At 45.4% G+C, this 13,224-nt stretch overlaps 1 protein-coding gene across 1 annotated transcript; it reads right to left on the minus strand.

Annotated features, from left to right (window-relative positions):
* Positions 1 to 6,562: 6,562 nt before the first annotated feature.
* Positions 6,563 to 11,786, minus strand: LOC129728676 (uncharacterized). The gene is made up of 2 exons (XM_055687127.1): positions 7,374 to 11,786; positions 6,563 to 7,303 (listed from the first exon to the last, which is right to left on the minus strand). The coding sequence occupies exons 1-2, from the start codon at positions 11,784 to 11,786 to the stop codon at positions 6,563 to 6,565; spliced, it is 5,154 nt and encodes a 1,717-aa protein (XP_055543102.1).
* Positions 11,787 to 13,224: the final 1,438 nt, after the last annotated feature.

Here is a 13,224-nt window from a genome sequence, read left to right on the forward strand (position 1 = left end):
AAAGTGAAATGAAAGTTACAAACAAACCAAACAGTGCTGCGGAAAAACCGAAGCAAACTCCTCCTGGGCTTGCAAATTTAAAGTCCCAGAAGGAGTTCCCAGCACTGCCAGGAACATCTAAAACCCCAGTTGTTCCTTTTGCACTCCCAGTTGATGAAACAAACTCTGGATTAGTGAAATTTTCTGACATTGTGGACTGGATTTTTGAAACTTTCAATGTACCCAATCCAATTAAAATTTTTCTTACAGCATTCCTCCCAACAGTTAGATCATTTTTGAAGCAGTTGACTGCCCAATGGCCCCTCCTTGCAGCGATTGTATCCTTCGATGCCTAATTCATCTGCGTATACGAAGGATTCTATCTCTGTCTTACAGTGGAATTGTAGAAGTATTTTACCAAAAATTGATTCATTTAAAGTTTTAATAAATAGAAACAAATGCGATGCATTTTCCCTTTGTGAAACTTGGCTTACTTCAAATATTGATCTCAACTTCCATGATTTTAATATTATTCGCCTTGATCGAGACACCCCATATGGAGGAGTACTTCTAGGGATTAAAAAGTGCTATTCTTTCTATCGTATTAACCTCCCCTCGATTCCAGGCATCGAAGTTGTCGCATGTCAAATGACAATACAAGGTAAAGAGCTTTGTATTGCCTCAATATATATTCCTCCCAGAGCACAGGTTGGGCAACGGTTGCTCTTTGATTTAATAGAACTTCTTCCCTCGCCACGTTTGATTTTGGGAGACTTCAACTCTCATGGTGTGGCTTGGGGTTCCCCCTACAATGATAACCGCTCCTCTTTAATCTATAACTTTTGCGATGACTTCGACATGACTATTTTGAACAACGGTGAAATGACACGTATCCAGAAACCTCCAGCGCACCCAAGCGCTTTGGATCTATCCTTATGTTCGACGTCGGTTGGATTGCACATGGAAGGTAATCCTCGATCCTCACGGTAGCGACCATCTGCCTATTCTTATTTCAATTACTAACGGTTCAACTCGCATGCGACCAATTGACATTCTGTATGACCTCACACGGAATGTCGATTGGAAGTTATACGAGGAAATGATTTCAAAAGCGGTCGAGTCGATTCAACATCACCCACCACTTGAAGAATACAACCTCCTCGCGGGCTTAATCCTCGACGCCGCGTTGCAAGCCCAAACGAAGAAATATCCCGGCGTAACGTTCAAAGAGCGGCCTCCAACTCCGTGGTGGGACAAAGAGTGCTTCGATGTCTACACTCAAAGATCCGACGCGTTTTTGGCCTTCCAGAAGGGAGGTATACCCGACGACTATATACGGTATTCGGAGCTTAATACCAAGCTTAAAAGCCTGGCTAAAGCAAAGAAACGCGGATATTGGCGTCGGTTCGTGAACGAGACGTCGAGGGAGACATCGATGAGCACTCTTTGGAACACAGCCCGAAGAATGCGGAATCGCGTAACGGTCAACGAAAGCGAGGAGTTTTCAAGTCGGTGGATATTTGATTTTGCCAGGAAAGTATGTCCGGACTCTGTTCCTGCGCAAAACTTTGTTCGCGATACGTCTCCGGGTCACGACGCGATAGAATCACCTTTTACGATGGCAGAATTTTCAGTTGCCCTCCTGTCCTGTAACAATAACGCACCTGGGTTAGATAGAATCAAATTCAACTTGTTGAAGAATCTACCCGGCAATGCCAAGAGGCGCTTGTTGAACTTGTTCAATAAGTTCCTGGAGCAAAACATTGTACCGCAGGATTGGAGGCAAGTGAAGGTGATCGCCATCCAAAAACCAGGGAAACCAGCTTCTGATCACAACTCTTATAGGCCGATTGCAATGCTATCCTGTATCCGGAAATTGATGGAAAAAATGATACTCCGTCGTTTAGACCACTGGGTCGAATCAAATGGTCTACTATCAGATACTCAATTTGGCTTCCGCCGTGCCAAAGGGGCGAATGATTGTCTTGCGTTGCTTTCAACAGATATTCAGCTGGCGTATGCTCGCAAAGAACAAATGGCGTCTGCGTTCTTGGACATTAAGGGGGCTTTTGATTCCGTTTCTATTGACATTCTTTCGGGTAAACTTCACCGACAAGGATTTTCTCCAATTTTGAACAATTTTTTGCACAATTTGCTGTCCGAAAGACACATGCATTTTACGCACGGCGATTTGGCAACTTTTCGCATTAGCTACATGGGTCTTCCCCAGGGCTCATGTTTAAGCCCCCTTCTTTACAACTTTTATGTAAATGACATCGACGAATGTCTGGCAAATTCATGCACGATAAGACAACTTGCAGACGACAGTGTAATCTCTGTTACAGGAGCCAAAGCTGCCGATTTGCAAGGACCATTACAAGACACCTTGGACAATTTGTCTGCTTGGGCTTTACAGCTAGGTATCGAATTCTCTCCGGAGAAGACTGAGATAGTAGTTTTTTCTAGGAAGCATGAACCTGCTCAGCTTCAAACACAATTAATGGGTAAAACGATTTCTCAGGTTTTGGCACACAAATATCTTGGTGTCTGGTTCGACTCTAAAGGCACCTGGGGTTGTCACGTTAGGTATCTGATGAAAAAATGTCAACAAAGAGTGAATTTTCTTCGTACAATAACCGGACAATGGTGGGGAGCCCACCAAGGAGACCTTATAAGGCTTTACCAAACAACGATATTGTCTGTCATTGAGTACGGGTGTTTCTGCTTCCGCTCCGCAGCAAACACACATTTGATCAAACTGGAGCGAATACAACATCGTTGTTTGCGTATCGCATGCAGTCGACCCATACGATGAGTTTGGAGGTCTTAGCTGGAGTACTACCATTGAAAAACCGCTTCTGGAGCCTGTCTTCTCGCATTCTTATCAAATGTGAGGTCTTGAACCGTCCTGTGATTGAAAATTTTGAAAGGTTAATCGAACTTAATTCTCAAACCCGTTTTATGACATTGTATTTCAATCACATGTCCCATAATATTAACCCTTCTTCGAATATTCCAAATCGTGTCGACTTATCAAATACTTCTGATTCTACTGTGTTTTTCGATACATCCATGATAGAAGAAACTCGTGGAATCCCGGATCATTTACGCGTGCAGCAGATCCCCAAATTTTTTTCCAATAAATATCGAAACATCAACTGCGACAATATGTTCTACACTGACGGATCACTTCTTGATGGGTCCACTGGCTTCGGTATTTTGAATAACAATTTAACCGTCTCCCATAAGCTTGATAATCCTGCTTCTGTTTACGTCGCAGAATTGGCTGCAATTCAGTACACCCTAGGGATTATCGAGAAAATGCCCACGGACCATTATTTCATCTTTACGGACAGTCTCAGTTCCATTGAGGCTCTCCGATCGATAAAGGATGTTAAGCACTCTCCGTATTTCCTGGGGAAAATACGGGAACATCTGAGTGCTTTATCCGAAAAATCTACTCAGATTACCTTAGCGTGGGTCCCTTCTCACTGCTCGATACCGGGCAATGAGAAAGCGGACTCTTTGGCTAAGGTGGGCGCAACAAACGGTGGAATTTATGAAAGACCAATTGCTTTTAATGATTTTTTCTCATTTGTACGTCAGAATACGATCATCAGTTGGCAAAATGCTTGGACCAGAGGGGAACTGGGAAGGTGGTTACATTCCATAATCCCCAAGGTGTCGACGAACCCGTGGTTCAAGGGGTTGGATGTAGGTCGGGATTTCATTTGCGTGATGTCCCGGCTTATGTCCAATCACTATAGATTTGACGCGCATCTCCGTCGTGTTGGGCTCGGGGAAAGAGGTATCTGTGCCTGTGGTGAAGGTTATCACGACATAGAGCACGTTGTTTGGTCATGCCCTGTACACCGTGACGCCAGGTCTAAATTAATAGCTTCCCTGCAGGCCGAAGGTAGGCAGTCGGCTGTTCCTGTTCGTGATGTCTTGGCGAGCCGTGACCTATCCTACATGTCCCTTATATACGTTTTCCTGAAATCCATCCACGCCCCAGTTTAGTCCTACCCCCGTTCCGCCTGCATCCAGCCTAACGACAAGAACACGTTAAGACCCCGGATCCGGAAACAGCAATCAAACCCGCACGATACTCTCAAGGCCCGAGGGAGACAACCCAATATGCCAGTCCGTAATATCTTGGCCCAGCAGCGGAACATGTGCTTACCTATGGCAATGAAAACCATCATACAGTGAACCAGTGCTTTTAATGCAAAATATTATAGCTTTAAGTTACATTTAGTTTCAGCTCGTAGTCGGCAGCGAGGATAAAAAATTTGCTTTTAGTTATTAAGATACTTTAGAAAGTAAGCTACTAGATATAATTGGCGCCGTTAAACATTAAATTGTATTTGTGCCGTGTCCAATAAATTATAGATGAACAAAAAAAAACAGTGTCTGTGTGGCTAAGCGAATCTATTACGATGTTAGTGGTTATTTAATGATTACACTACTGGCTCGACAGAATGTTCGGTTTACGTTAAACCTTATTTTAGACACAGGAGCATGTGTGAATATGATAAATGCGCGTATTATAAATCATTTTAATGTACCGGTTTTGGAGGTATCGGACAAGCAGTTGTGCATACCTTAGGAACAATTATGTTGGATTTAATAGTCGGAGACTTTTTGATCCCGACACAATTTCATATATTAGAAAACTTGCCGCACGACGGGATAATCGGGGTGGAATTTTTAAAGAAGCATACGCTTCAGATAGGAAATAATTTCGACTATATAGTATTCAAGAAGCACGGGAATAGAGGTCCTGATGATTTGAGCCCATGGAGTGTGCCCAAGGAAGAAATTCTCAACCGGCATGTTTATGTAGCAGCCAGAAATAGAGTTCTGGTACAAAACGAACTGAGAAATATAAATTTCGTAGAGCCTTACATAAGCCAGGGCGAGCTGCCTAGTATTGAGTCAGTAAAAATTGATGAAATATCCATGCCTGAAGTAAATCTAGATTCAAGGCTTTATTGTGGCTTATTGGAACACAAGCTAAAACCGGAGCCAAGGGGAATGGAACGTATCAGAAAATTACGACAAGTGTTAGACTTAGCACATTTGTCAGACACAGAATTCAAAACAATCAAAAAAACTATGCAGATGATTTCTTTTTTGAGGGCGACAGACTGACTATTACTGACGCCGCAACACATAGAATCGAGACTTCATCCGACATTCCAATAAATAAGCGACAATACCGATTTCCTGAGGCTACGAAAAGGCACATAGATAAAAAAATCGAAGAAATGAAGGCGCAAGGCATAATAAAACCCAGCACAAGTCCTTAGAACGCACCGGTACTATGCGTGCCAAAGAAACCAGATGCCAACGGCAACAAAAAGTATCGCATCTTGGTTGATTTTAGAGCTTTGAATGAGGTGACTAAACCTTTTGTATATCCGATACCGCTTATCAACGAGATATTGTATAATGTAGAGAAAGCGAAATATTTTTATTCAATCGATTTAAAATCGGGCTTTTATCAAGTCCCAATAAACCGCCGTGACGCGGCAAAAACGGCGTTTTCTACGCCAAAAGGCCATTTTGAATTTACGCGAATGCCAATGGGGTTGAAGAACATTCCTTCAACTTTTGAAAAGCTAATGAATACTGTTTTGCTTGAGATCGGGGATGTAAAAGCATTTGTCTACCTCGATGATATTATAGTTTTTGGCGACACAATCGCTGATCACAATGTTAATCTGCGTAAGATACTGCAAGCATTGCGTAAACATAATTTGAAAATTGAACCATCGAAATGCCAATTTCTAAAGAGAGAAATAGAATATTTGGGTCATGTCATTAGTGAAAACGGCCTGTCGAGTGCACAGCGAGCAGCAGCAGAATTTCCCACCGGAGGACGATTTGGACGGCGCACGGGCAGGTAAGTATCACTCACCGATTTACTTCCAGGCTCCCAAGGTAGCGTACGGATATTTCCAGGTAAGTATACTCGCGGTTACGATTAACACTATTTTAATTTTCTTGTATAACTTGTATATAATTTTAATAACTAATAACTTTAATGATAATTAAATTTCACTTTCTGCGGCTTTTCTCTCTATGATGGTTGATGATTGTTGATGACGTCGCAGTTGACAGCAAAAAGGGAGAGTGTCTCCTGTCACACTTCGGCTTTTATAGGGGAGTCGACGGAAGACGATGTTACGCCATGCTACCAATCGAAAGTTCACATTTGGCTCATTATCGTTGTTGATCATCGAGGGGTAGATTAGCTTCAATCATTGACGCACAGATGGCATGTTGTTTCTCTTTCGTGGTAACGAACATTCTGGCCCCTTCAGGAACATTGTTTCTGACATTCCAATTGATCGACCGAAGCTGAACTTTTTCTCGCTGATGCTTGTCATTCACACTGTCACTTCTCGATCGATGAAATTTAGCTGGATGAGTGTTTTGATTGCCGATGAAATTGCAGCGTCGAATTATGGATGGTTTTTTACTGAATAAATTTAGATTTCACGATTGTGGCGGTAATTAACACAATTTTGAGCAGGCTTCAAGGCGATTCGTTGTTGGTGGTACTGATTGGCGGTGTTCACTCCTCTGCAGCTGATGGTAACGGTAAGAGGCAAATTTTGGAAACCGGATAAACATAGCGATTATTTTGTGTTTGGACCGTCACAACTCGAACGATGCCGTCTGGTCCAGGATGAACTTGAAGGATTCGTGCCATTGGCCATTGGATCGGTGCGATGTTGTTGTTGCGAAGGATCACCAGTTGGCCGGTCTGTAGTTGAATGGGTGGATTGCACCATTTGGTACGTGGCTGCAATGTAGAAAGATATTCCAAGTGCCATCTCTTCCACAAATTCTGGAACAGCTTTTGAACTAGGTGCCATTGGCGGAGTCGGTTTGATGGAATTTTGGAGAGGTCGGAATCTGGAACACTTTTGAGGCAGGATCCCGTCAAAAAGTGACCTGGAGTTAGCGGTTCGAAGTCGGTAGGATCGTCACTCAGTGGTACAATCGGTCGGGAATTTAGGCAGGATTCTATTTGGCACAGTAGCGTGGTCATATCGTCGTAGGCAAGGGTATGCGTTCCGAGGACACGGACAAAGTGTTTTTGAGCTGATTTGATCGCAGCCTCCCAAAGGCCGCCGAAATGAGATGCTCTCGGTGGGTTGAAGTGCCAGCGAATCCCATGTTGGTTGCATTCGGCTGCGATTGCATCGTCATGGGGTTTTCTGCTGACTAGATCCCGTAATTCGTTGTTCGCTCCAACAAAATTGCGACCGACCGCGACAAAGTCCACGACGAGAGACGAACCGGCGGAGTGCTTGAATGAATTTCGGAGTGCTGAGATCAGCAACTAGTTCCAAATGTACGGCTTTCGTGGAAAAGCATACAAAAACACCAACGTAGGCCTTTCCTGGTGCAGCACGGCGGTAAGTGGGCTTAAGCGGAATTGGTCCCCAGTAGTCGATCCCTGTTACAGCGAAGGGTCGAGTCGCGATGGTTCTCGAAGAAGGAAGTCCAGCCATGAATTGTTCCAGCATTCTTGGTCGCGCTCGAAAGCAGATAATGCAGCTGTGGACCAAACGCCTGGCCAAGTTTCTGGCCCCTATGATCCAGTACCGTTGTCGGAGTAGGGTTAGAAGCAGTTGAGGTGCTGCGTGAAGGTGGAGTTTATGGTAACTCTGGATTAGAAGCGTCGAGAGTCTGTGTGAAGCGGGTAGAAGAATTTGATGCTTGCTATCATACGGTTGATTCGAGGTTTCTAGTCTGCCACCGATTCGAATTATATGCTCTGGAGAGAGGAATGGATGGAACCATTTGAGGCGGGATTTAGATGACACGGGTTGCGATTGTTGAAGTTGTTTCCAATCTTCGTTAAACGCTTGTTGTTGCACCAATTCGATTAGCAGATTTTCCGCTCCAATTAATTCTTCCTTATTTTGTAGGATAGTTTTCGGGCGCTCACTGGACGGTATTCGGCAATTTTTGAAGAAACGGCAGCAAAAAGCGGTGACACAGATGAGACGTTGATAGCTGGAGAATTTTCCGACTAGCCGGTCGACGAAAGATGGTTCAGTTGGCAACGATGGGACAGCTATGGTTGTTCGACGAGCTTCTTCCAATGCTTCAGGCGGTTGATCGGGTGTATTCGTAGAGATTGGCCAATTTGCTTGGGGTTGTCGAAGCCATTCAGGTCCTTGCCACCAGAGATCGAAGTCGATGATAGTGTCGGCTGAGATTCCACGGGAAATGCAATCCGCTGGGTTTTCCATTCCAGCGATATGATTCCACGAGCAGTTCTGGGTGGCGAGCTGAATTTTGGAAGTTTGGTTAGCAACAAAAGTGTTCCAAACAGACGGTGATGCCCGAAGCCAGCACAGTACGAAGGTGCTGTCGACCCAACAGTAGCATTCTGCGTCGAGCTGTAGCGATGATTTTACCTTCTCGTAAAGTTGCGCTGCCAATAGGGCCCCACACAGTTCACGTCGAGGAATTGACTTCCGCTTGAGAGGAGCTACCCTTGATTTTGCAGTGAGTAGGGTAACTTTGATTCTCCCAGATGCATTGGTTGATCTGATGTAGGTGCAGGCTCCATACGCAAGCTGCGAAGCGTCGGAGAAAATGTGGATTTGAATGGTTTCCGGATTCGCCAAGAGAATGCAGCGAGTTATGCGGAGTTCGTTGAGTCTGGGTAGCTGCGACTTGTAATCGATCCACCGGGTTTGATAGTCGATTGGCAATTCCTTGTCCCAACTCCAAGATGATCCGTCGTCGGTTTTTAGAGTCCACAAGTTTTGCATGAAGATTTTCGCGGATGTGACGACGGGTCCTACCAAGCCAAGCGGATCGTAGAGACGAGCAATCAACGAGAGTGTAATCCGTTTGGTGATAGGCTGGTTTTCTGTGTCGGGTGGGAAGTCGGTTTTGTAACGTAGACAATCTGTAGCTGGTTCCCAATGCAACCCAAGCGTTTTGATGACTTGGTCGCGGTCTAGGTCAAAGGAAGTGAGGAGAGCGCGGTTTTCCGGTGGAATCCCTTCAAGAACTGCCTCTTCGTTTGAAGCCCATTTGCGAAGCTGAAATCCGCCCTTTGCTAGGAGTGCGTCTAGTTGTTTGCGGAGTTCGATGACTTCTTTTATAGTTTCGCCACCGGAAAAGAGATCGTCGACGTAGACATCCTTCTTGAGTGCCCTCGCTGCCAGTGGAAATTGATGCCCTTCATCATCTGCGAGCTGATTTAGCACTCGAGTGGCAAGGAACGGGGCACTGGCCGTACCGTACGTCACCGTTCTTAGTTCGTACGTTTCCATGGGATGGTCTGGTGATGGTTTCCAGACAATGAGCTGAAATCGACAGTCACGACGGTCAACAAGAACTTGGCGGTACATCATCTTTGCATCGGCAATTATCATGACTTGATGCATCCGAGATCGCATCGTGATCGATCGAATGTCCTCTTGCACGGTTGGTCCCACCATTAGGGCGTCGTTGAGCGAAGGTCCGTTGGGTGTTTTACTTGAAGCGTTAAAGACTACCCGTAATTTGGTGGTTGTGCTGTCCTGGCGAATCACAGCGTGATGAGGGAGGTAGTAGTGTTGAACTGCTGGGTTGTCATAGTCATGAATCCGCTCCATATGTCCGAGGTCGCGATACTCGTCGATGAAGGCTTTGTACTGCTGGTGAAGCTCGGGATTGCGAAGTAGGCGATTTTGAAGCAAGTGAAACTGGCGAACAGCTATGCGTCGGTTGTCGGTGAGCTGACGTTGCACGTCCTCCTTGACTGGCAAGCGAACGATGTATCGTCCCTCAGCGTTGCGAGTAACGGTGCGCTGAAAATGCTCCTCACATGCTGCTTCCTCAACGGAGTACGCTGTCGATGAGCTATCTTCCTCGATTGTCCAGAATTTTTCCATAAGTTGGTGAATATCGGAGATGGTAGCGACGTTAGAGACAACAATAGCGGTCCGTGGACTGATGGTGGACTTTCCAGACACGACCCAACCAAAGACAGAGTTGACCAGCACCGGAAGATTGTCGCCGAGCGGAATTCGACCAGGAACCTTGAACAGATCAAAGAATATTTCGGCTCCGATGATAATATCCACGGGATTAGTGCTGTCGAACGACGGATCAGCTAACTGGATGCTGGGAGGCATGTTCCATGTCGAAGTGTCGACGGATGTGGCTGGCAAGTCGATTGTTAATTTGGGCAGAACAAGAAATTCGACGTTGGTGGAGTACTCGCCAACTCGAGACTGAATCTTAGAGAAGAGTTTATGCTTGGCCTGAGTGGATGCTTGACCGATGCCCGTTATCGGTAGGTAGATCTTTTTTCGCTGCACCTTGATGCGCTGCGAGAACCGTTCGGTAATGAAGCAGCATTCACTTCCCGAGTCCAGGAGTGCGCGAGCGATGTGTTCGACTCCGTTGTCGTCGACGAGAATAATCACGGCTGTGGCAAGAAGGACCGTCTTCTGACAGTGTCCAGCGGACGCGCAACTGATCGACTCGACAACCGTTGCAGATGCAGATGTGGTTGGAGGATCGCTAGAAGGACTGGAAGTGAGAGGTTTCGATGACTGTGGGCTCGAAGACTTGAACTTCGAGGAAGAGGAATCATTTGGACAGATCAGAGAATGATGACGTCCACGACACTTGCGGCAGTTGCTAGACGACGCACAATCCTTTGAGAGATGACCCTTTCGCAGACAATTCCGGCACAGTTGATGGCGACGGACTTCTTTCTCCTTTTCTTCTACCGAAAGCTTCGAAAAACTCCCACAAGTGTATAAAGGGTGATGATCGGAACAAATGACGCATTGCCGGACATTAGTTTGGTTGGCTCCGTGACTCGAAACGGAACGCTGAGCTGGTTTCTTCGGAATGATTGACGATGGCATTTCAATATGCTTTACCTGAATGGATTGCAATACACTCACGCGCCGTTGAATGAAAGCAGTCAGGTCGTTGAACGTGATCGCTGTCTTGGTCGAAGAATATTCCTCCCAATCTCGCCTTGTTGTCGGATCCAGTCGAGTACTGAGCATACGAATGAGCAAAATGTCCCAAAATTCCGTGCGTTCGCCCAGTTGATGCAGCACCTTGACATTTGCCTCGAATTTCTCTACCAGACTGTGTAGCTCCGTTGCCGATTCCTTTTTTAATGAAGTTGAATCAAAGAGAGTGTCTACATAGGACTGCTTTAGACGACTAGTATTCTGGTAATGATCCATGAGAAGATTCCAAGCCACTGGATAGTTGGTTGTGCTTATTGGGATTGACTGAATTAGATGAAGAGCTGCATTTGACAACGATGAACGTAGGTAATAAAACTTCTGGATGCTCGAGAGACTAGCCGATGAGTGGACCAGCGACACAAATAAATCGTGAAAATTCATCCAGTTCTCTATATTGCCATCGAAAATGGGGAGCTTAACATCGGGCAAACGCATTTGCGATACCGACGGAAGGGATTGCGCCGTTAAATGAGTAGGAGAAGGAATAGGTGTAATAGGAGTTTTATTACGGGCCAGCAGGAAGCCCTTAACGGAGTAGTAGGCAGATTCAAGGGCTGTCCGATCTTTCAGATGAGCATCGATCGCAGTTTCATCAAGGGTCTCCAGTTCACTCTGGACCGTACTGTAGTCCGACCACAACTTGATCAGACTCTCCAACCTCACAGGTACCTCATCAGCATGCGTTTCCTCATCGTAACTGCTGACGAATGATTTGATGTGATTGAGCGACGTCACCAGACTTTTGAGCCGCAGCTTCAGCGACTTAATACGGCGCTCGGTCGACATTGTAGCAATTCTGTGAACAATGGACCAGCGTAGACACACAAAATGAAAGTAAAGAATTTGGAAACTTAATCACCTGTTCGAGGCAGTTGTTTTGCCTTGTATTCAAATATAAGCAGGAACAAATCCGTAGGCGATGCCAGTTGAATTGAATGGGGCAGTAAATTTGCCTTGAATCGATTGTTCCAGAAGCAGTAGAAAACGGCACAATGGCGTCCAAAGGCAGCAATGATGGCGTGCGGTAGAACAACTCCTTGTTCCTTTCCAGCGGATGATATGGCGGAAACGTGATGACGACTCACTAGGCGCTGGACTACCGGAATAGCGGAGATTCGACGCTATCCGGCTCGAAGGACCAAAATGTCGAGTGCACAGCGAGCAGCAGCAGAATTTCCCACCGGAGGACGATTTGGACGGCGCACGGGCAGGTAAATATCACTCACCGATTTACTTCCAGGCTCCCAAGGTAGCGTACGGATATTTCCAGGTAAGTATACTCGCGGTTACGATTAACACTATTTTAATTTTCTTGTATAACTTGTATATAATTTTAATAACTAATAACTTTAATGATAATTAAATTTCACTTTCTGCGGCTTTTCTCTCTATGATGGTTGATGATTGTTGATGACGTCGCAGTTGACAGCAAAAAGGGAGAGTGTCTCCTGTCACACTTCGGCTTTTATAGGGGAGTCGACGGAAGACGATGTTACGCCATGCTACCAATCGAAAGTTCACATTTGGCTCATTATCGTTGTTGATCATCGAGGGGTAGATTAGCTTCAATCATTGACGCACAGATGGCATGTTGTTTCTCTTTCGTGGTAACAAACACGGCCTTTAGCCCACAAATGCAAATATACAGGCCATACAGAGCCTTAAGCCGCCCACTAACGTAAAAGGTATAAGATCGTTCTTGGGCACAGTAAATTTTTACGGGAAATTTTTCCCTAACATCGCGGAAAAACGCAAACCGCTCAATGATTTGTTGAAGAAAGACGCTAAATTTGTGTGGGGAAAGGAATGCCAGGAAGCGTTCGTGTTCCTAAGAAACGCGCTTATAACAGAGCCTGTTTTAGTCCGGCCAGATTATAAGGACACTTTTGTTATTACGACGGACGCTAGCAATTATGCTATTGGTGCCGTCTTGTCGAATGAAAAATGCACCGGCCGATCGCATTCGCGAGTCGGGCACTTGTAGGTGCAGAAACAAGGTATCATATTATAGAAAAGGAACTACTGGCAATTGTATGGGCCGTAGAATATTTCAGACACTACATTTTCGGTCAAAAGTTTATCGTTTATCACGAATCATCGACCTCTTATAGCGATTTGGAGGCTTAAAGAAACGTCTCCAACGCTAAATAGACTGAGACTGAAGCTGCGAGGTTTGAAATGCAGCATCAGATATAAACAAGGAAGCGAGAATATAGTCGCGGAT

Source organism: Wyeomyia smithii, chromosome 3 (assembly GCF_029784165.1).
Source record: "Wyeomyia smithii strain HCP4-BCI-WySm-NY-G18 chromosome 3, ASM2978416v1, whole genome shotgun sequence".
In the NCBI taxonomy this organism is placed as follows: Eukaryota; Metazoa; Arthropoda; class Insecta; order Diptera; family Culicidae; genus Wyeomyia; species Wyeomyia smithii.

Coding starts and splice junctions, on each gene's coding strand:
- LOC129728676 (XM_055687127.1), bottom strand. CDS start 11,786: ATGTCGACCGAGCGCCGTATTAAGTCGCTGAAGCTGCGGCTCAAAAGT. Junction 7,304..7,373: donor AGGCCTACGTTGGTGTTTTT/GTATGCTTTTCC, acceptor AATTCATTCAAG/CACTCCGCCGGTTCGTCTCT.